Source organism: Zonotrichia albicollis, chromosome 14, assembly GCF_047830755.1.
Source record: "Zonotrichia albicollis isolate bZonAlb1 chromosome 14, bZonAlb1.hap1, whole genome shotgun sequence".
NCBI lineage: Eukaryota > Metazoa > Chordata > Aves > Passeriformes > Passerellidae > Zonotrichia > Zonotrichia albicollis.
This window is the reverse complement of record NC_133832.1, coordinates 14,023,281-14,049,932: the sequence shown is the minus strand read 5'-3', so window position 1 is coordinate 14,049,932 and position 26,652 is coordinate 14,023,281. Positions and strand designations below refer to the sequence as shown.

General features: G+C 38.8%; 1 protein-coding gene across 2 annotated transcripts; it reads right to left on the bottom strand.

Moving 5' to 3' along the window:
• Window positions 1-641: 641 nt before the first annotated feature.
• On the bottom strand, window positions 642-26,652 carry PHF6 (PHD finger protein 6). Of its 2 annotated transcripts, none has more exons than XM_074551802.1 (11): window positions 26,203-26,652; window positions 21,236-21,415; window positions 20,955-21,056; window positions 17,794-17,927; window positions 17,443-17,486; window positions 8,365-8,531; window positions 8,044-8,187; window positions 6,721-6,825; window positions 5,697-5,830; window positions 4,926-5,055; window positions 642-4,636 (listed from the first exon to the last, which is right to left on the bottom strand). In XM_074551802.1, exons 2-10 carry the CDS (start codon window positions 21,371-21,373, stop codon window positions 4,926-4,928), a joined length of 1,098 nt encoding a protein of 365 aa, XP_074407903.1. In that variant the 5' UTR covers window positions 21,374-21,415; window positions 26,203-26,652; the 3' UTR covers window positions 642-4,636. The 2 variants fall into 2 exon arrangements, with proteins under 2 accessions (XP_074407903.1, XP_074407904.1); XM_074551803.1 differs by having other exon boundaries at window positions 8,365-8,528; window positions 26,203-26,651.

The window sequence follows — 26,652 nt, the reverse complement described above, 5'->3', positions numbered from 1 at the left end:
ATCCAGCTCTCACCAGGTGCTGACAGATGCTTGGCCAGTTTCTGAGCAGCAGCCCCAGCCAGCTTTCCCCCAGTTTATGACACATGGTAGGGAATGTCCCTCTGGGTCAGCTCTCCTGGCTCTCTGCCTTCCCAACTTCTTGTGTCCTTTAGCCACGAGAAGCTGAAAAGTCCTTGACTTAGTATAAACACTACTTAGCAACTACTAAACCATCAGTGTGTTATCAAGTGTATTCTTACACCAAATCCAAAACACAGCACTGTCCCAGCTACAAGAAGAAAATGAACCTTATCCCAGCTGAAACCAAGACATACTCTGCATTCCCTCGGTTTCTTAGTCTAAATTAATTCACTCTGGGAAAAAAAAAAAAAGTTCTCGAAAGGTGAGAAAGGGAACCTCCAGCAAGTCAGTAACTTTGCATTAAGCAGTGGTAAATCCAAAGCAGCTTACCCAGTGCAGAGTTAGGAACACAGACAGGCACAGTTACCACCAAGTGCCACACTGTAAGCATGATGCCTTCTCACCTCTCTCCTGGTAATGTTTTCCTGGGCCTGTAACCTCAATAGGAAATACTGCATTTATGCATTAAAATGACAGTTTCAGAAGTTATACTTTTTGGAAAAAGGACAGATATGCAAGCATGAAATTCATAACTCATTTATTGAATATATATATGCAAGGATACCAATAAAAAGAAACTAATACTGCAAACTACAACTTTGGAAGTAAAGCCAATATAACAGGAACAAAATATACATAACATTGTAGATAGGAATGCATTTACCCTCTTCCATACATTCCTTGTCTTTACACCTAATGTAAATATATGCTAGAGCAAAAGCTGCAAACGTTGGCCTAACCTGAGTGCTTTGACAAGCAACAGCTCTCCAGGATTCGTTAAGGGCTGAGATGTCACTGCAGACTAATTAATGGCTGTGCATACAAATGCATGTACAGGAACTGCTTCACCAAGTATATAAATCAAGGGCTGTGTTCTGTTTTTTCACCTCCATCACTAATATAGTGGAATCTGACTCTGGTGACATGGAAGAAGAGTTACTAATTGCTATCATGCACTTTCAGTTCTCTTCAGATTAATTTAATCTAATGAGGATTAATTTTCCTGTCAATCTGATTCAACGTATTAATATTTTTGGAATGCACTGATTATCACCTGTCAGAGAAGTCTGATATTTCAAATAGATTATCACCTCTTCATTTTTCACTCTGTTTTAGCATGAAGTTCTTTTTCCTATAGGCAGGAGTAAGAGGCAAACTCTTCCATTACACTACATTTTAGGGCCAGATTTGGCAGACTCAAAGCACTGCAGATCAGCACAGCTTTGTACCTGGGGCTGAGACTTTGTGGAGTGTAGGTGTGGCTCCTACTGGAGCCTCATCACAGACCCTGCTGTGGATGGAGCAGCCTGTGCTGCAGGAGCAATGTTCTGCTCACCTGGTGCTCAGGAGCTGCACTGACCCCGAACCAGCCCTGTCCCCTGCCCTGGACAGCACAGCCACTGCTCTGGGGCACTGACCTGGGGACTCTGGCATTGCCCCAGCTGGATCCTCAAGATATCTGAACAGCACCCTTGTGATGCCTGTCCTTGCTTGGCACAGTCCTTCTGGGAACAGCAGAACCACAGATCTGTGAGACCACAGTGAGCTGGGGAGATCTCTTAATGGAGAGGTGCTGGGGAGAAAGCTCCCTTCTCAGAGGGTTCCAGGCATCTTAAACAGCACACAATCCTCTTGTGAGCAAAAGAAATGCCCAAAGGCAGAATGTAACAATAATAAAATAAAATTTAAAAAAAAATTAAAGTGAAACCAGTTTTTTAAGACAAGTTTTGTTGAATTCATGGCGTTGAATTCTCTGATTGTGAGATGAAAGCAGAAGGTGCCTAGTAAAAAAAAAATCTCAGTAACAAATTGACTGTATTAATTTAACTAGCTAATTTAAACATACCTAGTTCACCTATAGAGCACTTTCATTACTTCTAACATTTCTGGGAAGGCAGTAGATGCTCCAGAATAATCTTCAATATATGCTTGCAAAGATTACATTGCTTTACCAAAAAAAACCTGCAAACCAAAACAAACCCCCAAAAATTCAGAGAGACTGTCTGAAATTCCAAGCTAAAATACACATAAAAAGACAGTAATGGCAGTATTTTGTCTTTTAAAAAAATGATGTAAATGTTGTATACTATGATACATTGTCATGCTTTTTAAAACTACAATTAAGGATATGAGAGATGTACAGTAAATACACTGCTGAGGTACATTTCTTCTAAATATTAACACCACGACAGAATTACTCCCCAGCAGGTGATGCTACTTGGGAACATATAAATACAATTTTTACATTGTAAGGCACTTTTACCCAGCATACATGAGTTGAAGTCAGTTATGACAAATTTGAGGCTTGTAAGAAAAGGTTTTTGCTTTTGACTTTGCTTCCATGAATTCTGAATTGATGACAGTTTCACCAGGCCATTTCAGCACTCAGGGGCAACAGGGAAATCAGCCACTTGCTTTTCTGCTACCCAAAGGTAAAGTGCTGTTCTGGTTCTTCAAGGCAAGGAATGGGTGATTTATCCATAATAGGTGAGTTATTGGACTGAATATTATACTAAGCCACTGACACAACGAATTAGAGCTCAGTCTCAAGTACAGTCAGTATGCTGGCAGATCTACCCCATGCAAACTTAGTTAAATACAGTAGCTGCAAACAAAGTGCCTTTTTTCCATGGGAGGGCCATGTCTGAGGCACAAACTGAAGTAATTTAAATATTAAAGGATGCTATTTTGCATTCTAAAACTGTTCTGAGTGGCTGAGAAATGTTCATGTTCTAGGAGAAACAAAACACCTTGATAGACAATTTCAATAATCGATCTGTCATTGCAATTCAAGTCACGCTTTTAATTTTGAAAGTTACAAATACAAAATAAAAATGAGCAATGGCATCATGTTTAGAGCAGTAACTGAATATTTTCTGTACACAGCAATATTTCTTTCCAAACGGGATTATTCTCCAGGAAAGCAAACAGAATTGATTGAATTCTAACAGGTAAAATGTTAGAAACTCCAATATACAGTAATTGAGTCCCTCAAGACATTAAGGGAATGCATAAGAAGACAAATGACACACGTTAAATCTTTTAAAAATACAAGTAAAAAATGCTACAGAAACTCATGTTACATATGAACCGTTTTTGCAATACCAATCACAGAAGAACTGTAGCAGTTTATAGTCAAATCAGTGTCTTTTGCTTGTTTCCTTCCTTCAAATCCAGAAGTTTTGTTGGGAGTTCAGAGTGAAACAAGTCAAAACCCTAAACAAACAATAAGGTGATGTGGTAGCAACAGACAAACATGTGGACTAGATTCAGCTTTTTGGTTTTATTTAAGTAAGTCTGAGGATGTGCTTTAACAGACCAATTGAAGAAGCCAGTAGCCATTAGAAATGACAAGGTGTTTTGAAAGCAGTCAGAGGACTGTTCTTTAGGTTTGGTATAGCCTAGATCTGAGCGTTCCCTCAAGGAACATCAAATTCTAGCAAGTAGAATTCCATGATGTGATTGTTGACAGAGAATGGAAAAAACAAAATCACTAAAACAATAATGATGATACGTGAACTTTCCCATATAGTGGTCATATGATTAAAAAATAAATACCAATCTAGCAAAAAAGGTTGCTTCCTCATTCTTCTTACAGAATATGGGACCTTTATGCACATTCTTGACAAAACATGAAGTGTTCCACCCAACAGAGAACACCTGAGGTATGAACGTCAGATATGGTGGCTAAATTCCATAGTGAGTTAAGAGTTGTAACTCTCTGAAGTAAAAGAGATTGGGCTGCAAAGTCCAAACATTTGTATAGCAGGGTTTCAATCACACTTGGTGAAGTGTTCTTTGTAAATCAGGACACAGAAAGAGGTGGGTTTTTGGGGAAAGAATGAACTACAGCCCTTTGGCATGAGTTCTAAAGCTCACAGCTCAGAACCAACAGCTGCTCAAGTAAATCTCCCGCAAACAATGCCGGGCGGAATGAGCAATCACAACAGGAACAACCTGAAATGTTCAAGCGTGCTTGGTGTACACAGAGTCCTCTCCTACTGCTGCTGCCCGAGCCAGACCAGCGCTGCCATCAACGGCTCCGGACCTCGTGCAGGAAGAAAATGCAAAATTCACAAAGTACCAGCTCGCTGCCATCAAGGACTTGTCCATGGTGTTAATTAAACTAGCTAAGACCTTCCCTCGTTGTGTGAATCCACTAAACAACTTACACATTCCAAATCTTAAAGTTTTTATTCAGTCCAGAAATATAGATCTTACTTCATTTCAATGTCTGCCTTAACTTTTGACACTGTACATATTACATATCATTTATATAGTGTTTCATTTTTTTCCAGACACTGCAGACTACAAACTACATAATATTGACATGTAAAACTCTGCCACTTACTGAAGGCTCACACACATGAACGTTTCAGGCAGTTCAATGAAATTTCTAACAGAGTTGGGTAGTAAAAAGTTACTAACCCTTTTCTGATTTTTAGAAAACAATTTAAAAGAATTAGTAGTTATGATGTCTTAGCCATTCCCAGTTCTATAACTCTGTCCCTTGAACCTGTTTAAAAAATGATGAAAACAATAGTAAATTTAAAATCATACAGAAAAGCATTTCACAGCTCTGACATTACATCTACATTTAGCAATAGAAATGAGGGCCTCCCTTCTTACACTGTTACAAAGTCAGCCGGATTTAAAAAACAACAAATCCTCCCCATTCTTCTACAGTATGCCAATAAAAAGTACTCTGCATACACTAGATTGAAATACTTCACTGCAGTAAACTACATTAATTGTATATTGCGTTTCAGTCTTGGTAACAGATCTGTCAGGAGTAACTTCCATACCTAGTTTCCATTGAGCTGCTGCTGAGGAATGTCATTGTGGTCAGTGCCTGATTTGCCACGGCTTTTGCTTTCTCTTTCTTCATCCTCTTCATCTCTTTCATCGTTTCCACTATGGTTTTTACAATAGAGTCTGGCACAATAAAAGGAACAGTGAGGATTTACACTGAAAATATCCATCCAAACCTGACTTATCTCTCAATTAGTTTCAAGATGTGCTACAAGTCAGTTGCAAACTCTTAAATCATTCACAGCTTCCAGTGAAGCATCAGTTAAACTGAGAAGGAAAACAAGGGTGAAGAGCAGCCAACAGAACTGTGACCAATCCCAGTTTTGCAGCCCTGCCTCTCTCACTGCTCAGTGAATGCCCTCTCGTGGGCACAGCACGGCAGCTCAGCTGCAGCCAAGCCACAGCTCTTCAGGAAGGATGGAAAATTGTGGGGTCCAAAAAGCCCCTGAAGGAAGCTACAAACACATCAATATGGAGGAATCATGATAAATTTTGTTGATCTAAATTACAGATTACTGGAGAAGGAAAATATAATACAAGTCAAATAATTTTCTCATTTCTCCTATTTACAACAGTACAGAAATTTTAAATTAGCAGAGTAACTGAAATGTTTCATAAACTCAACAACTACTTAAAGATACTATTTTAAGCTAAATAATGCCCTCTTTTTTAAGAACATATTGACTAGCTAAGTTAGGCCTAGAAAAAGTGTCATGAAATATCTTTACTTTTGTAGCAGATTCAACAATTACATAGGTTCTTACTTATAAATTCCTCGTGACATGTTCTCAATGTATTTAGCTTTGTCTTCTACTCCACAGTGGTAATGGTATGTTTTTATGCAGGCCTTGATTTCACACCCAATAGTAGCACCAGGCTGGCTGCAGAGTGTGCATTTCTGTGCAAGGAAAAGAAGAACAACAACATTCAGCATCTCAGTCTTTTGTCTTTTAGTACTCAGTTTAATGCTCCTCATATTTATGGCAAACAAACACTTTGGATTAGAGTAATTCCTCTGGCAGATCATCCTTCCAATGAAAAGTTAATCCAAGTCATAGTAAACCAGAAACTGTAAGATACCAACCCACAAAAACATGAACACTAGGATTTACCTGTCTGTTGCACAGAAAATTGCTATATGATTGCAAAACATGTTATTGCATGTCCAAGGCCATTTTATTGCTGCTGAAGTTAGTATGCTAATATATAGAGAGTCTTAAATAATTATTTTCAAGGAAAAACATTCGTAGTTTTTTATTATCTGTCTGATCCCCTATACATTTCTTAGCACTTTAAAAACATCCTGAGTTTTAATAAAATACAGTGTGATGTTTTACCAGCATCCCCATCTCTAAGATCTTAAAATGTTTTCCTACTAAAATACCAAAACAGTTGGAAACACTGGTTTGTTTCCAATTATAGAGAATATATTCACTGCAAGAACTGCATATTCTCTAATTTTATGTGCAGCTCCACACAGTGTGTTTTTAGTAACACAGGTCCAAAGCTGTTACTCTCTTATAGTTACAGCATGGCTAATATGAATCATATGATTCTGTGATCATAACAGTTATGTACAATTGTCATAAAGAATCCCAAATACCACAAGCCCAAACACCACTAATATTAAGGTGATTCCTATCTGGCTGCCCTTCCCACAAGTAACAATATATTTTAATTTTGTGTTTAGAAAGAGATGGAAAAGATTACTCCATAAAAGGAAGGAGGCAGAGCTAACAGACCTTAGAAGAATCACTAACACATTCACCACATTCTGCAGGTACATACCATTCTTTTTCCTCTCTTGATTTCTTGAAGTACAGTTTTGATATCAAAATCACCAAATTCTGCCCTTGAAGTTGTTGTTAGCTGGACAGTGCCAGAGGAAAACAACTGTAAAACAAGCAAGTCAAAGTAATGTCAGGTCCAAAGATGATGGATGAACAACTTTCTTCAAGATGAACAAACCAAGATGTTTGGAAATTTTTTTACAAGAATAACTGAGCACTGAACATCCTGTTTTGTGATCTCAGACAGCATGTGCTTTACCAACAAACTAGGAAAAACCCTATGCTGAGCAATTAAAGCATTCCTTCTGATCCCCACCTGACTGCTTTAATTAGAGTTGTTGTTGCCTTGGAGAAATCTCTTTTAAAAGACAGATGAGTAGACAAGAAGTAATGATAGGATGCAAATATAAAGTAGTAAATGGGAAATATTATTAATTGCATTACTCAATGTTTAAGGAATATTCCATTTCCTTCCCTGTGATACATATGTAATTCAGGTTCAACCCTGATGTCAATACAGCTGTGAAGTATTGAGGGATGAAAATGGAGAACAGAATACCATCCCTTCCATCATCATCCTGGTATATTCAGCTTTAACTGCCTTAAAACTGAAGTTCAGGTAGACAAAATAACAAACAGCTTTGCTAGTGTAAGACTCTGGCACACAGCAGCCCTCTGTTTAGTGAGGCTGGGTACACAAAGTCAATGAGTAACTCCACAGACTGCCTGGACTATTTATTCATTTTGAGGTACAACATAAACAGTGAATTTTGTTACCCAAAAGCCCCACCTCACTCATGGCACTGTCTGCTCATGTTCTTTGCAATGAGATCCTGTTCAGGCTGACAGTCCTACAACTGTGATCATCTAAAGGCAAGAGCTTCCTGAAACTTCCATATCCCACACTCAACTCACACAGCCTGAATCCACAGGTCAGAAATGAACAAAGTTCATGGATTCTTCTCAGATTGTCCCTGAATGCCTGGGAAGTTGTTTTATTCTTGGAAAGGATTCTTTTAGTTAGAACTGTTTTCTGTTTTCCTTTTTAAATACTTCATATGCATTTAGACACTAAGGGAGCATTTTTAATAAGCTAAAGCATCTCCCTGAGCTAATTCCATCTCTTAGCATGAAGCCAACTTTTATTCATATTGCCTGCAGTGAAAATAAATGAATTGCTCACTTTGCAACATTTCAGTGCTTAAGATCATCAGCATACAGACAATACTCAGCATAATTACATGTGAGGGTACTGTATTAAAATCCAAAATAGCAATTCAGACAAAATTCACAGAATAGACTGGTTAACAACAATACTCACCATGCACTTATAGTGTGCTGCAGCCTTTTTGGCATTAAATATATGAAGCTTTCCTCTAGCTTCATTTTCTTCTTCACCTGCATGACAGAATCCACATTTAGGTTTTGTATCACTGGGGCTGCTTCTGTGGGGAGACCTGTCTCTCTGAAAGAAAAACATTTTACTAAAATATACTGCTGGGATACAAATAAGGTTGCAATTTTAAAAGCCTGTGGCCACCAGCTGGAGGCTCAGACAAATGCAAATTTTAACAAAACTTATATTTCAGAGAAGAAATATGCAATTCTGTCTTCTAAGAAGTTTAGCATATTTACTGCTTACATAGGAACTGCTTTCTATTTCATCTGTGCCATGTGAGGACGTAGATCTAGTGTCTTCTGATTGCCCTTTTAAATTTGTTTTTCTTGGCTTTCCCTTACGACCCCTCCTTTTTCCTTTGGGAGGTGAAGGCTCCAATTCGTGTTCATTGATATTTTCTTCTAAATCTGCTTTAGAATTCAGAAAACATAATTAAATAAGATTCTCCACAATTTTATAAAAAATAAACTAAGAAAAAAACCCAAACCAAAACCAACCCACAACCCACCAACACTAGACAAGAAAAATCACAAGTTGTATTTTCCAGATTTCAGTCAGAAATAAAAAAAGCACCTTTTCCTCATTTATTACAAACATGCAACTGCAGATCCTGAAAACATTACTTCTTCTATGTCATACAGCTTTGCATCTTTAAAACATAAGAAGGTTTAGTGTTTCTTAAAACTTCTACTTTCAGACCTAAAATGCGTCCTCAGACACATATCTTCATCCTCACTGAAAATAACATTCATTCAACCTACACTGAAACTGGAAAGTGTTCTCACCCATGAAATATGCTGATAATTTATTATTTTAAGATGCATAACTCCAATGTAAATTGCCCTTGATAGTATGCCAGTGTACCCAATAATACCTCTCTCCTTGCTTTATTAATTGATGCCTGTTGACTTAACAAAAAAAATCATCCATTGGTTTATAACATCAAGCTTTAAAACTGAAAAGTATTTACCTTCAGTGAAACAAATCTACAGTTTTACGTCATTACAGAATATTTTTAGATCTGCAGCTAAAACCAGCCTCCAGTTTAGAGGAAATCATCCCCACAGACAACATCTCATATCAAGTATTTACAGACTATTAGGAACATAAGAACACATTTTTTAACACAGACATGCCAAAGAGGCCTGACAAGTTCCTTTACAAATGTCAGCTGAGCTGTGAATGCTGCACAGAGCTGAGCCCAGCCTTTGGGCACAGTGGCCTTTGCACAACTCACAGCTCTAGAGAAGATACAGATCAATTCTACAAGATTGAGATTGCTTCCAATATGATCTGGTTAAATTCTATCTGATAATTCCATCTAACAACCAGCTCTACTCAGTCATGAACAACTTTCCAACTCACTGAACCACCCTCCTTTTTTTCCTTTAATCTGCAGCACCCACCCCTGCTCAAACCACAAACAAATTTCAGATTTGTTTAAAGAACATGCACAGGCCCTGCTGAAGGACTTTTATTCTCAAAAGCCAGACCACAAACATCAGTATGAGCCCCCAAACAGAAGGAAATGGTAAAGACCTGGAACATTCACTTGATGGAAATTGCCATATTGTTTTAGTGTCCAGACAGGATATCTTAGCTGGAAACTAAATGCTGCCTTGCCAGCACTTGTCTTTCTTACCTATTGTCACATAAAAATCAGATCACATCTCTATCTTGTGATAACAGAGACTCAAGTGCACAAAACATGAAGTCCAAGTGCTGAACATAATCCACAGCCCACAAGTGGGAGCAGAAGACAAGTGAAGGCCTGGCCCAGCCTGGCACACCAGGACATCCTGCTCAGCTCCATCCACTGGATCTGTCACTAATCCCCAAGGAAAGCTACAGCTTCTGCTCAGTTATTAAGGAAGGACAGAAAACTCATCCAAATGCACCACAACAGTTATACTGAAATTTATACTGATCTGCAAATTATTTTGGTTTAAACTTACAGATTATTCAGCTATATACAGATTTGCCCATGTTGCTAAGACACATCAGTCTGTCTACAACATCCCTATACTTTAGTATAAAAACTACTCTTTTCTAATTACATGTCAGAAGCACCATTTATTTTACACTGAAAAAAACCTAAATACATGATGACACAGATTATGTAATGAAAAAATACATTTTACATGTTAGTATTTCCTACCTAACATTATTTTTCATTTGTCACCACTTGCTAAATTCCCCAAGCAAGATTATGCAATTTAGATATTGACCTCTTAGACTGCACATAGCAAATTTTATTGCAATCTGAAAACCTTTCAAAAAGAATTCTCTTTTTATCTTGTTCATCACATGAACTCTCCACTGATTATTCAAAGAAACTTGTGAATATTTGTCTCTACTTTTACAGAAATCATGGATGGTTACTCTAGAAAAGCAGTCTTACAAAAATGTGACTACTGAATCCATGACTCTTTAAATGACATCAGTAAGAAGTTAAAAATATTTCTTCCAAAATAATTCAGTGGACTTCCCTACTATTTCATGAAACAAGACAATTCACTGCCATTCTTTATCTTCTCCAAAGCTCCTTGTAATTTTGTCAGACAAAATGCTTTCTACCTCAGTCCATCCTTATTTTCTACAACACCATTAAAGCATGTCCTGAACTCTTTACAGTCCACTGAGTTATAATGTTAAAAACCAAGCACACTTATGAAAACCAATTTCTTAGAAGTGTCAATCTCCCAATAGAATAAGTTCTTAAGTGCTATTTTTCAGTCTACAATTATTAGCATATTTAAGATCTGAAGAGTAAAAATGCTGTATTTTTAAAAGATAGTTTCAGTGTAAGATAAAAAAAAACCATGAAGAATGCACAGCATTCTTTAAAGGAGAACCCCTCTTCTGTGCTCAAAACTACGACTTCCAGAGAAGGTCAGACATGAAAATCCAGATGCTACATGACACCCTTTACTAAAATACAATTCCTTGAAGATTTACATCTCCTATTTCAAGTGATGTGGACCTAGAGAGTAACAGCACCAAGATATGAGGATCTGCTCTGCCACACCCATCCTCCAAGCCTGATTCCTCAAACACTAAAGCTCCTCTTGTTTTTACAGCACCCTGAACCCACAGAACAGAACAGGGGGACTGTACCCAGTGTCAGACACACCAGCCCTGCATGGTTTCATGTTTAATTCACAGCTTGGTGGGTGCCCTATCCCTCCCCTCAAGCCCACTGCCAGCTTACCCTGTGTCCCTGGCATCTGATGGTTGGGTGTTTCCAACTTCTCATGTCAGCTTGAACTAAGGAAAACACAAAAAGTTGTTCAACTCCTCCCTGACCAGGTGATGTTTTATCATGGATATCACCCATCCTCTGAATCCCCTGAGATTCCCTAGAATTTCCTCTTCAACTACCCCCCATCCCATATCCCTTTACTGCATTGCTTTTTAAAATCATGACAATTTTCTCAGTATAACTTTATCTAAAATTCCAAGGAGGTTTCTATGAGCTTCCCTCAGAAGTCCCTAAATGCTAGATCTGAAAAGAGTCCAATACACAACACGGCCTGAGAAAGGGGGGGTAAGGGTAGAAATCAAGAAGAAACAATCTGCATTTTAAAAAGCACCTAGGAATATGGTATTGTAAATTCAGATGAGTAGCAACAAGCCCCTAATTTGCATTTTAGAAATCCATGGGCAGTACAAAGTACCACAGAAGGAACCCTGGCAAAATGCTGTATTACATCAACTGTTAACAGGGAGATTCAGCTTCAGAGAGAAATCTAAAAATTCTCCTTTGATCATGACTAGAAGGAAAAAGGATCAAGATGTTTTGCTGTTTAAAATAAGGCTTGGCAGAGAAGAGGCTGAGAAATCACTGATCCATACTGCATCAGCTTGAAATACACATGGAACCCCTTTCCAAAAGCCAGGTTAAAGCAAAGTAATAAAGAATTAAGTGATTTAAAGGTTGTGAAAGAACATGTAAAAAGAGGATGTGTACAATAAATATGGCTTTATTTATATCCTACAGTACCTTAAACAATCATATAAGAGAGCCAGAAACAAAGCAGTCTGATTTTGTATGAGGAGGATAAAAGCTAAAACTACTGGCAAAATATGTTTGCAAGTATAACTGGACATGGAAAGAAGCCAAAGCATAGAATGTTGAAGGGGCTCGAGACATACTGCTATATAAATCTGAAATCACACACATGCAGGTAAAGTTTTACAGTGCATTTGGGATAAAAGAGAAACTAAAAAATCAAGGAACAAAATCAATCTTACTAGATTTTTAAAGGAGAAATGGAATATAGCAGAGAAAGAAAAGAGTCCTTCAGCATGCTCGAGTAAAATCTCATTAAACTATGGCTGAAACCAAATAAACCATATGAGCCAACATCATTGTTTTGAATTGCAAAGAAACATTAAAAAAAACCCCCAAAAGAGTCTTATTGGCCCCATAGTTAATACTAAAAATGTGGATGCCTCTATAAGCAATAATAAGAAACAGGGATTTGCAAAAATCCCCTTGCAATCAAACACAAAATCGGGTAAACTAATCATGAAATAATAGTAGCTTTTACCAGGAGATGATGTGAAATTAATTACCAAAATGCTGAATATATTTTTTGTGCTCTCTTTTTCAATGGAAAAAGAATAAGTTACATTAAACACATTTAAATTAAAGGAAGAACTGATAGGAAAAAATTAAGTTACCCCTTAGGTCCTGCCACTAATATGTTTTCCAAAAGCCCCAGACACTTGAAGGAACTGATGACTCTCATCCAGAAGTTATTTGTTATGAGGTATTTGAGATTATTTATTTAAGTACATTTAACATAGAAAAATAGTAAAATAATCCTTACTAAGCACACAATTTAAATGTATTTTCAAGCAAAGAAACACTGGCAAAGACTGAAGACAGATGATGCACTCGGCTTATTTGCAGAATCACAAAGCTGATGAATTTGTTGAGCAGCTCAAGCCTCTCTGTGTAACATCTTTCCTAGATGGGAGGGAGAATCACAACACCACAGGACAGGACAAACCCTTCACCACATGACTTTTACATTTTTCCTTTTCCCATTAGCCATGTGGTTTTCCATTAGAAAACCTTGGAGTTTCTGCACAAACCCTCATTAGTCTCTAATGGGACACTGCTAATTCCTGCCTGCACCAGGTGCTGCTGTGGGAACACATTTGGTGCCACACCCAGAGCATTCTCCAGGAGACAGAACCAGGCTGAGTCAGCAGAGCCCTGCAAGACTTCTCACCATCAACATCCAAAGGACCCCAAAGTGCAACATTACAGAAATATTTACACCCAACTCTTCCTGCAAACAACCTGGGCCACAGAAAATGCAACAGGGAACAAACACTGCTTGAACAATGCAAAGATGAATCAGAATGTTACCTTACTAGAATGCCAAAAAGTTGCAGATGTTTTTCCTGCCTGGTTTTCACAGCACTTTGGGAAAGTGCTCAGTGCACTATAGATTGCAGGGTCTCAGAGAAATATCATCCTGACTCAACTTCCTGAGCAGTGTGACAAGCACAGATTCCATGTCTGACCTTCACACTGACATGAAAAGGATGCTAACACAGGGAATGTCCTTATTCCCACTGTGCAAACAGAATTCCCTGAGGCTTTGAGCACAGCTACAACAGAAATTACAGACATTTTATTTTCTGACCCCACAGTTCTCAAACATCTGCTTTAAACATTAACAAGAGAAGTCACACAGCTCTTTGTTAGTCTTTGTCTTACCACTGTGTAACAAATGAAATTACATTCTTATCTTAGTTGATATTGAACTATTCCTCATCAGCTGAATTTGTTTTAAATTCAACACATCAGCCAGGGCAGCCTCACCTGCAGGGAACTGAGAGAGGCCAATTTTTTTCATTTTACAACAATTATTTTCAGTACATTGGAATAATTTCCAACAAACAGCTCCAAAACATTAGTTCAACAATACTTCATTCTTCACAAACAATAAATGCAATTGTATCAAACTGAACAGTAATTCAACTAATGGTTGGCTGTGATCATTTGAAAGCACTGGCACCAATTCCTGTAACCTATTAGGTACTGAAAACTTAGCTTGCCTAAAACTATGAATGAAGCTGGTACCTGAAGTTCAGTTATTTTGTTAAATTTGTAAACAGCAAGCCAAAAACCTAGATGTCCTTTATCCACTTAATGGGAACAAAGAACAGAAAAACCACTCTGAATTACAGAAAGGAAATACAGGAGAAATACCATTTTCCTATTCTATGTCACCTAAATACCAGGCCATATAGATAAATTAGATAAACCCAACAATGTGTTGAAACAGATAAAGAATTTAAGAGCACAGTACTCTGCTGCCATGCTTCACATTTTCATATTCAAAGAAAGCACAAGGTAGTTCAGGTCCTGTCATGTGAAGAAAAACGAATTCCCATCGCTCATTAATTTTGTCTTGATGAGTAGATACCAAGTCTGATGAATCCTCACACCACCTGAATTTCCTAACAGCAATAAAAAACATCTATGAGGTCCTTTTTATTAAGTCTTAGCAGGTAACTTAATCCCAACATAGGTCCTTCAAAATTATTTCCATTCAGCCTCGAGAGATTTTCTTTAACTGTTAGTAAGTGTTTAACAGACAGTCTTTTTAAACTAGAAGTGCAAGAGCCAGACCTCAGACTTGGGCAAGTCTGCCCCCAGAAGCATCCATTTTCTAGGGAAGGAAAGGAAAAATCTCACTTTATCCAGCAGTGCTGCCTACAGAAAATAAACTGTTCTGGACAAACCAAACACTCCTAAAAACTCTTTGAACATCTACTGACATCAGTGACAGAATAAAAATACTTGGACTGGAACAATGAAATCTGGATACAAAGGACCAAGCATAAGAACCCACAGATGTTCTAAACTGGCCAAGAAAAAAAAAAAAAACTGCAACAAATTAATAATAATAAAAAAATCCCCAACCAAAAAGCAACCCCTGGAGCAGTTAAGTTTCCATTATAAAGGACTGATGGTTGCAGCACCTCACACTGGGTGACAGAACCACAGATAAGCTTTAACTGTACTGTTAGGAAAACACTGCTAAGCAAAGATTAATGAAAATGAAACTAAAACAAGATTAAAAAGAAAGAAAGCCACTGTGTTAACATCTAGCTTCCCTGCCTGGCCTAGTCACTCTCCTCTGCCAAGTCTGTTATCTGGTTTCACACACCACCATTCTTTCACATTTAAATGCCTCCTTGACATTCACATTCTCATCAAGAAACAAATAAAATACAAATATAAAGCTTAATCTCACCATCCAACACCTTCCAGTTGTCATTTCACTTAGCAAACTTCAGCATTTAAGTATTAAGGAAAAAACCTCCCAAGTCCATTCTGAAACTCTGAAAACCACTCTGTAATTTCTGTTTGCTAAAGTTAATCAGTGTTCAATGTAGCAAAATACCACTGCTATGGAAATTATTTATAGCATTGTATCAGGCATATACAATATATATTTCTACTTTATTTGATTTAAAGGAGGTCTACCACAAATGAGCCCCAGCTCCTGGTGTCATTAAACCCACAAAAATAAATAATAATTATTTTATGGGTAAAGTTTCCAAAACTGTATGGACTAAAAAGAAAACAATCTTTGGGAAAGAGCACTGGGTGGAATTTCAGTGAAATATTAAATAAAGAACTGAAAACAGGAATATGAAGTTTAGCTACATATAGTTCTAGAAGTGCAAAGCTATTTCTAGAAGTGTAAAGCATGACAGAAGTAAATATTTCCAACAACAACAAAAAAAAAGTGTGCAAAGTGCTAAATAATGTACTATCAGGTTCTTTGGCCTCAGCTGTTCTGAGTGACATTGAGGGCAGGAGAGAAGAAATACACAATCTAAGAGGCTCTTGGTGAGTCTAGATTAATGTTTTAATAAACTACCACCATCAATATTTCATAAAAAAAACTCACAAATCTCCCCAATATATCTATATAAAATTTAAAAGCTTTTGCAGCTAGAAAATGACACTGTAAAATTGGAGATAATGGTTCCTGAAAACTCTTAAAGAAAAGCACAAGTTCAGATCCTGCAAGGAATCCCCAGCAGAAAAAGTAATTCATTGGCTTTGAGCTCTATGCAGAATTGGAGGCATTTTTAAACACATATCAAACACTGAGACATTTGTGAGCAAGTATAAAAGATTATTTTAAAATATCAGTTAAAAAGATGAATCTCTCTGACTCAAAATGTCTTTAACATTCTGTGTCTGCTAACACACAAAGTGACCCCAAAACAAACACAAGATAATGTGGCCTCTTCTCTTTGGAGAACTAATTACAACATAGATATTGTTTTTATTGTTTAAACCCAGGAAAATTAGAGTTTTATATATAGGCACACAACAATAATGATTTAAATAGACTAAAAAAAAAAGAAATCAATTTTCTTTGGTATTTTCTGCTGCCTTCAGGATCTTTCTGAACATTGAAATAACATCCAAACCTTTACCATTAATAAGTTCACTACCTGTAGCATAAAAAGCAATACATTGTCTTAAAAATACACTTGGCATAGAGAGTGAAGTAATTTATGAAGTTTAATTTTCACTAAACAGTTGTATACTCCTCATTAATTAAATCTGAGGACATTTCAGTTGAAAACAATGCAAGAAGTAAACTACCAACTGTTAGCTTACCCAAATTCAGATACAGTAGAAAAAAAGAAAAATACTTAATTAAAACACAACAGCACAAGTAGTTTGGAATTTTAACAGACCACACAATATATCTGCATTTGTGGCATTTCACTATTCTTTTTTGCAAAGCTACACAGCTTTAATGAATGGATCCATAAAACTTTTTTTTTAAATCAATATGATCCAGAAACTTATCTGTAAGTGAACTCATCACAACCCTTTTCATTTGCTATTGGGTGTTTCTTTTTTCAAGAGTTAAACTCTATTTACTAGTACAAAAAATAATGAATATTTAGGAACATTAACAAAAATCAGCTGTTATCTGACAAAATATCTCAGATGTTAATATTGTGAATACTTAACTATAAATATAAGCCAGCTTTTTCCAGGGAATGTATAACTTCTACCCAAACTTTGGTTTTATGGAGCAGCATATCTTTTGAACATCCTAAAATTTATAGTTGGGGTTTTTTTCCACCTCAATCAATAATTTTTAGAGAAAATACAGAAATCAGATGGACTTCCAAACTCATTGTTTTTTGAAAATATGTAGTTCTAATTTTTACTGAAAACATTTCTATTCTCCAGAAAAATTCAATTTAACCAAGTATCTTTCTACAATGGGAAAAATTTATATTGAATAATTTTACCTTCAGAGTTATGCGTAGTTTTCTTGTGTTTTCGACATAAAATCCTATAAACAAAGTAGTTGAAAACTGTCAAGTCAGTCACGAATCACAGATTATTTACTCATCTTTTAAATTTAAATGCCAGTACATTTTTCTCCCACTTATAAGACTCACTGATACACAAATCTTGCAGAGAAAATATGCTTTTCTAGCACATCACTATTTTGAATGCCACAATCACAATCAGAATTTTTTGCAACAGTTTTGTTTAGATTCCAAAGTGGGGTTTTGTTTTGCTTTGTTGTTTGTTTTTTAAACAAAGAATGTAAAATACAAATTTAAAAATAAACATAACAAATGAATAATAGTTACATGTAAATGCCTTGTGAGGGTTTCTCTCTTATCTGAGCTTTATCATGCAAAGCACAGTAGTAGTGATATGTCTTGTGACACGTTTTCACATCACAGCCAATGGTCGCTCCAGGACAGTGGCACAAAGAGCACATCTGGAAAGGAAAGGAAAGAAATACTAAACAAGAAGTAACATGAATTATGCTGGGTTCAGAAATAATATATTTACCACTCCTGGTGACAAAAAAATATGGATTTATGCACTTGGTAGTACTCTTCCTATCTCAGGTGTTTTGCATAATTTATTTTAAAAGTTAGAAATTTGTTACAAGTGTGCAACAGTGAAATAACCATCAGATGCATTACCAACTCAACCACCATCATCAACTCAATGAAGAAAATAAGTAATTTATATCTGTGGATGTATCTGATGAAAGTGACACAGCTATTCACCTGAATATCCCTCTCACAAGGACAGTGTGTTTGTACCGACCATTTCAGAAAAGTTAAAATCATAATTTTACCTGTTGAATTCTGAATTATATTATAAAGGCAAGAGGGAAAAAATGACATCCATTTGAGAATGAATCCTGCAGTCAGAAATATTGCCAACCTGCAAATTTACCTCAGCATCAGCAGCTAACTTTACTTTTTTTTCTACAGTTATGTCTTAAAGTCCTTCCCAAAACACTGAATTTAGTGAAATATTTGGTAAGTACAATTAATTTATTCCAACTAAACTAAATTTTGCTCTTTGTACTTATATTGCAAAAAAGATTAAAAGTGAGGCTGTTGCTTTACTCTTCTTTCCCATTAATTAATTCTTCTTGTATCAGACACACAGATAACAGCAGCTATCTAAATTAGCTTCTAAATTGCTCATGGTCCTTCTTATACTGTGGTAGGAAAGGAACTAATTGACAGGATCACAAATTTATTTTTTTTTATTGTTATCTACTGACTTAATACTCCCCAAAATCTCAGGATTTCCCATTAAACTGACCTCCCAAGACAACTGGAGCTTTTTCTTTGTATCCTGCATATTGCCAACCCCCACAAGGTTCCAATCAATTCCAAATCTAAGTATGCAATGTAGAATACTCCCTACATATATATCTATATCTCTCCCTATCTCTGTGGATACATTTTTTCTCCCCTGCACTCACTTAGTGAAGTTCTCCTTGCACTCTCAAATATGCCAAAAAAATATACCACCAAAGTTACCAAATATACCACCAGCCTGTTTTTCAATTTTAACGAAGTCAACTGAACAGTAAAAATGTCAAAGCCTTGGATCATCTCCATTTACTCCTCTGCAAGCTCTGAAATGGTACAGTTAAATACTGTTGCCTAGTTGTTATCTAATTTTTATGGGCATTTTATTTCATAAATCTGTTATCCATTATGGTTTTATATATAATAATTGCTGATCAAAGTCCTTTAGAAAAGCCTAGGCTTATATATCCAGCCAATCAAGTGTAGTCAGAACCTCAGGTTTTCTGAAAGCTAGAAATGACTAAAAGAAAACTTTATTTTTATGAACACCATAATGTGTCTGTAAAACATTTCATCCATGTTCCTAGTAAGTAACAAAATACTTATTCCATTGGTGCATGTCTGCTATCCAAATGGTCACTAGCATAAGTTATATTGGGTGTATTAGAAGTTTGATAAGCTGCAAATTAGGTATGTTCTTCAAAAAAAGACAAAAACCCAACTTTTCCATTCAGAGATACTAGAAATAACACAGATAATTTAAATAATTAAGATATCAGTGACTTGTACTTCCAAATATTTAGACTTCATAAGCTTCTGTGTCTGGCCTACCAAGGCTTGACCTAGCACCTTTTCTCAGACAGATCTATTGCCATCAGAAAGTCTCTACATTCTGTCACTGTCCCTCTGGAAATGAGGTCCCCACTGTGAGAGCCCTCCTGGCCAGCAGCACCTCCTGAGGGAGCACAAACTGAGCCCAAGGCATCACAGAATTCACCTAAGCCAGTGCTCTGGGGGTTTTGCTGAATGTGCTCCCCTAGAATGGACCAGGCAAGCAGACCTGAGAGAAGGGATTTGTGCTAATGATAAACCTTTACCTTTAAACTTCCCACATGCCAGTGGAGAAAGACAAATTCCTCCAGAGAGTGATTCAGAGCTGCAGCTCTCTGCCAGCTACAGAGACAGGCACCTAAGTTAAGATCTAAAATTATCTTGTAGGATTTCTCAAAGAGGAACCAACTCAGGACTGTGAATCCATTACACTGACCAGATCCAGGTTTTCTACAGAAACCTGAACAAAGTTCCTGCTACACACAGCTGGGGAGCCCCAAGAATGGAGCCATTGCAATAGAAGGAACATAAAGAGATTCAGAAGCAGAAAGAGAAACCACCAAAGACATTAAAAGAAAAAACCTTTAAAACCCTTTAAGACACATAAGAATCAAGAAGTCTCTTTATGATCATTAGTTTCATGGTCTTTGGAAAGTCCTGATCACAACATGAATGACTTGTGAACAGTTATTTCTTTCAGCTAATTAGAGCAAATGAAGTTTCCTAGATGGGAAAAGATTCAAATGAAACAGTGGATAAAATAGTAGACTATTATTATAAAATTGTAGTTCTGCAAAATACTTTGGACTTCCTTTAGTGGTGCAAGAACTGGTAGTTACATTGAGTGCTTTAAATAACCAAGCTGAAAGGTTTTAATGTGAGGAGTGAACTGATTGTCTGGTAAAATTATTTTAAGAAGAGCCTCACTCATTTCCCCAAATTGGAAAACAATTAGTTCTAAATAAATAATAATAAAAAAATTCCGTATGAATTAGCGTCTCAGGAATTTAAAAAAAAAAATCTGCTCAACTGCTGCTCAATCTCTTTAATTTTTTAGAGCTGCAATGACTACTGTACCCACATACCTCATAAGCCCTCTGCATTCACAGCATTATTTTTTAAATCAATATAAAAGAAGCAAAAAGTGTATTTGGTAGTTAAAACTAGATTTTGGCAGTCAACCCACATTCTGGCAAAGGCACAATAACACCATTCCCAGGAGCCTAAAATATGGATTTCTTTCAGAAATCTAACAGAAAATATTAAATAGATTAAATACACTGAGCAACTTCCTTGCAAACTTTATGGAGGGTATGAAAATACTGTGTTCTTCAAGAGCCAAAATAGGCACTTACCAGTTTTGTGCCTCTCTTTATTTCTTTCTGAATATCTTCAATAGAGAATCCACCAAGACTCTCATTATCAGTGTGGGAAGAAACCAGTGCGGACGAGAACAGCTAAAATTGCAGAGACAAAATCTGTACTTTAATTTTAAAGGGTATAAGTGATAGAAAAATTTACAGATATGAAACCCACCAAACTGCAGTGCTTCATCACGTGTGCCAATTCCAATATGGGTGGGTTTTCCACGTGTTGGCAGCGTTTTCCCGGCTCCATCCCGCTCCCGGTCACTCACCATACACTTGTGATGTGCCGCCACCTTCTGGTTCTCCGACATCAGCAACTGCCCACATTCGTTATCTTTATTCGAGCGACAGAAGCCACACTTCCTTTGTCTGGAGGAGACTTTCTTCTGTCCGACTGAGCTTGTCATGGTTTTAAATGACCTTAGAATGCCACTGCAATCCTCTCAATGCTACAGGGAGAAAGAACTGCAATCAGCATGTTAATATCAACAAAAGGCAAATTAACATAGCTTCATAAATACAGTACTGGATGCTTGGAAGTGATTTGTACCTTTTCTTTATGCTACTTCAATATAGCCAAGTAAACAAATGACTGGCAGAGGCACTATTTGGCCAAATTTTAATGAAATTATTTCAGCAAGAAAAAGCAGTTTCTTTACAAAAATAAGTTTGAGAATTAAAATAAAACTTTGGATGCTAATACAAAAGCAGAAAACTGAAAAGAAGTAAGTGGGAAATACAAGAGAATCACCAGGGAAAAAAAAGTTACTGCAACTCATTTTTATAGTTATTTATTACAGGAAAGGAATTTGTGGAAAATATATATATATGAGTACATGCAATGAAATTCATGCTATTGAACTCCTTCATAAACAGAAGCAAAGAAAAACAGAGTCCAGCACAGCCTCTGTGACTTTACAGGTTTTGGCTGTGAAGTCACAAAGTCTCAGGGCAGATGAGTAGAGATGAGATGATAAAATGTTACCACTTTTGGTATCAGAGGTATCTTGTGGCCACTCAAACAGCACTAGGAACAAAACTTGAGACACCTCTGTGAGGTGCTGCAGTGGAAATCTCTCTGTGACCAAGAGTTTGGCAGCACCACGCCAGGTTTCAGAGAGTGCACGAGAGCTGCTGTTCTCAGCTCAGAAAAGTAACTTAAAATTAAACTCAGTATGAATCACAAACTTTCAAAGTGCTACCAGCAACACGTTTTAAAATGTAACACTGAGGTCAGAGTGCTCGACTCGGGCAGACACAGCTCGTGCAGAAGTGAGAATACTCAATGAGTGCATGAATATCTTGGCTTAGTATTAAGAAGTTTGTGTTCTTTTGCTTCTACATCTACCAAGAAATAAAAAACTCATCTTCTTCAAATAGCCTTTCTTAGAGCTTTTTACTTTGGAGATTTGAGCCTTACTATCAGAATTTGCCACAACTGCAATAAAATCCTCCTCAGCCTTTCCCTTCGTTTGAGTCGGCTGTAAAAGCCACCGTAGGGTTTGATATTTGTGTTGGAAAAAAGTGTAAAATCCAGCCCTAAATAAGAGAGCAGAGTTGCAAAACATCTGGACTGGGCTACAATGGCACAGATCTGCATGAAAATACAGGGCTGCTGTCTGGAACTGGCACGGGCAGAGCCGGTGCTGTCAGGAGCTCACAATGCCGCGATCACTCACTCTTCTCAAAGCAACGTCCTCAAGTTTCCATCGGCTCCTGCTCTCAGCCCCTCCTGCTCCAAGGGATTTTCACAGACCTTGTACTGCTGCACCTTTTACTGCAAAACTCCTGCTCTAGAGGTGCCTGTGCTGTCCCCCAGGCTGTGCCCTCCCAACAGCTCCACCTGCTTTCTGTTCTAACCGTGAGCTGCTGCCGCGCACTCAGAACAAGAATGCAAAGATTTCGGATCTTGCTGATTTGCACAAAAAATGTAAATGTGTCAATCTGGATAAACCAGTCACACCCTTCTGCAGTGGCAACAGGGAGTCCATAAGTGTTAAAACACAAAAGAATTATTATATGGTATTCTTCTATAGAAAAAATAAAATAAGAGTATTCTGTAATCCCTTCTGAGCAGAAAGAATGGCTCCTGAAGAGACAGACAGACAGATATGTATGTATGTATATTAAAAAATAAAAATCTGGGCAATTTTTAAAACTTAAATAATATTCAGGAGCAGAAAAATACCTACAAAAGACAAGTAGGAAGTAATATCACGAAGATTACTTGTTTACATCTCACATTCAACAGATCAACATAAATCACACAGGAATGTTTACAAATATACTAACAAAGTGATGTAAAATGCAAAAGTTCTGGTTTTGTATAAACAGTGCAGTATATAAACATACAATCACTTGAGTCTATCAGTTTCATTTTATATTCAGATTATATTATTAAAATATTGACACCAATGATAGCAGTCATTAAAAGGAAGATCAGGAATTTCCCTGTACACGTGCACAGGTCCTGCTGACTCTCAGCAACAGGAATTACTAATAAAACAGAGCTACACTTCAATTTCAGCAGCAGGTTTGTATTTTAGAAAATGAAACTAATTTATAGCACAGATAAAAAATTCTTAAGTGGCTCTCATCATACTTAATTTATAGGAAAAACAACTTTCCAAGACACAAGATTGTAAAGAAGCCTCTCCCAGCTCACTGCTTTGCACTCCCAGGGCACGACAGGGACGTCACCGCAGCAGCACCAGGACCTGACACAGCCTCACTCCCTCAAGGGCTTCTGCAGAATTAGATTTTTTAAGGCTCACAGTGAAGTTAAAAATAATGTCTATCTTCACTCAATACACAGATGTTGATGTTTTAAAAAAAAAATCAAATATATGTTTTGAAATGCTTCACAATTAGAAATAATTTAACACTTGAAAAATTATTCAAAACTCAAACGGGCCAAAAAGGAAATTCATGTTCTTTTCACCATCAGATTAAATTACTCTGAAAGCATTTTACAAGGGTATCTAAAAGTTTTCTCTCCAACCCCACATTTGTTGTAGGGTTTTTTTGTTTGTTTGTTTCACTGGGCATTTACCCTATTTATACATTTTTGAAGAGTGCTGAAAAAAAGTTTAGCATGAGAAACATCTATAGACCTCTCCATAAATGACATTTGCTTTCTCATAAATGTGAGAAGACACTACTCTCAGATCACTTCTCTTTGTGTCAAAATGCACTTATCCTGTCCATTAAAAAAGAAAAAAACCACATTTTCTGAGAAAGATGACCCAAGTAATGCAGCTACAGCCCCACAATGCCGAATGCAAGTACTCAAAATTTTGTTTTTTTCTCTCAAGTTAAATCACCCAGAACAACTAATCTAGTTTGCCAAGTATCAAGTTACATTTCACTGGAATGAGAAAAAATGCAACTTAAAAACAGCTCAATATTTTGGCTTTCCGTGTTTTAAAAGGCTAACAAATGAGTAGGAATTACAAAAAACAGTGATTACATCTCCTGTTGATAGAATTTTGTTTGTCAGCTTTGTCAGAGTCTCACAGACTGGATCACAAGGAGTGATGCACTGTGGAATCACTGGCTGGGAGATTTTCACTGTCTCCACCAAAACAGAACACACATAACTACAGACACAGAGATTATTCCATAGAAATCAATTTTCCATGAGCTTGATCTAAGAAATGAGAAGTTGCATGTACCCCAGAATCACAAAAACAGAAATTCACTCAACCATTCTCCACCAATAAATTTGGGTTCATTTGCATTCACATTTCTTATGTGCACCAAAGTATTAAATGTGGTGCTTTCCCTCTCCCAGCATCTTTATTTTATCTTTAAAGCAGCAGGTTTTACATCCTCCTGTAGTTTCTGTGCTGCTCTGCTGAGCTCTAGGCAACAGATTTCCTGATGTAAAAGTGCAAGTTCAATAACTCTCAGGCACGGGATGCCCTCAGTGCATGAGATATTGTTCAGCACCAAAGAATGGAAAGTAACCTGCACTCTAATTTCTATTTATTGCCCAAACCTGTTTCAGGAGCCTGATTATAGGAGTTAAAACCTCATCTGTATTTCCTACAAAGGACAGTCATCTACACACTGCACAAGTAAAGTTTGTTTTGCTGTGTGACCTGTACGATTCCCAAACTAAATTTCAAAAAATTAGAATTTATATTTGTGAATATAATTTCAATCACCTAGAGAGAACCTGTGGGAAGTAAACAAGCTTCAGAAAATGTCACTACAGATGCTGAAGTGGTGTGGTCTGTCAGGAAGAGCTACAGAAAATATTTGTGCTGATTTTTCCAAGATGCTCACTGGAGATACCAGAGTTAAAAGCTGGGAAGTGCACTGCAGTTTCCCGGGTGGGACACCCATTGTTGGGAGGTTTATTTTGGAGAAAGGGGCAGTGAAGAAGGGGAGAGGGGAAGTATCCTGTAGGGTTCTATGGCTGAGAACCCAGATAACAGGTCCCATGGAAATTGTTATTCCAGAGTTACATTCACACAGCATCCTACAGCCACTATAAAAAGTAGGATGGGAATTTATCCATGCAACTTCCTTAAAAAAAAACAAAAAGACACCGAAGAAGGGGCAGATTCGAGGGGAGAAGGGCAAACCCTCGAACGCCTGAACAATGAGAGCAGAGCAGGTGAGTACGGCTGACACAGACAGAGCCCGCGGTCACGGAGATCTGGCAGCCGGCGCTGAGGGATCTCCAGGAAAGTTTCCATCCTCCCCCGGGGAGCGGGGCCGATAGCGGCACCTCCGCCGCCGCCTCCCGGGGGATGGCCGGGGCCGGGCGGCATCTCCCGGGCAGGATCCGCCCGAGCTCCCCGCCGGGCCCGACCCCTCCCCGGCCGCGGGGCTCCGGGGGGAGCGCGGGGGACGCGGCAAGGGCGACCCCCTCCCGATTCTGGGGGATTTTGGGGGAAACGGGACCGGGAGACAAGGGGGGGCGGATCCTCGCTGCAAGGAGGGCGCGGGCCGGGGCGGGCGGAGCGAGCGGCACCGCCGGCCTGGGGAGGGGGCAGGGGGGCGGTACCGGCACCCGGGGCACCCTGAGGGGACACTGCGGGGCGCCGCGACCCTCGCGGGGCTGCGGGGCCCGGCTGAAGCCCCGGGAGCGGCGGCGGCTGCGGGCGGGCGGGCCCCGGGCCGGGGGCTGCGGGCGGGCTGGGGGCGCCGCGCCTGCCCCTGGAGCGCGGCGCGGCGGCGGCGGGGCGGGCAGCGGGCGCTCGGCGGGTCGGTGTCGGTCACTCACCCGTGCGGCGGGCGGGGTGCGGGCGGAGGAGCCGCTCGGCACGGCCCGTCCCCGCTCGCGGGTCGCTCAGGGCCGCTCGCCCGCCGGGACCGGCGCGTTCATTCGGGGCTCGGGACGCGCCGCCGCCGAGCGCACGCACGCACGCACGAGCGGACGCACGCACGCACGCACGGCGCGCCTGGGCCGCGGCGGCGCTGCGGGGCGGTGCCCGATTGGCGGGAGCCCGGCGGCCGCCGCTCGCGGCCTGCTGTGCGCACGCGCGACGACGCGCGCGCCTTTCCCGCTCCCGGTTCCCGCTGCCCCCGCGGCGCTTCTCCGCGATGCCGGGAAACGGAAGATGGGGCTGTGTGGGGAACGGCGGCTCTGCGCATGCGCGTCCGCCGCCGCCACTTTCCCCGCGAGGTCCCGGCGCGAGCGAGCGCGGTTGGCGGGAGGCACGGACACACAGGG

Coding starts and splice junctions, on each gene's coding strand:
- PHF6 (XM_074551802.1), bottom strand. CDS start 21,373: ATGACAAGCTCAGTCGGACAGAAGAAAGTCTCCTCCAGACAAAGGAAG. Junction 21,057..21,235: donor CGGCACATCACAAGTGTATG/GTGAGTGACCGG, acceptor CTGCAATTTTAG/CTGTTCTCGTCCGCACTGGT. Junction 5,056..5,696: donor ATGTCACGAGGAATTTATAA/GTAAGAACCTAT, acceptor TTATTGTGCCAG/ACTCTATTGTAAAAACCATA.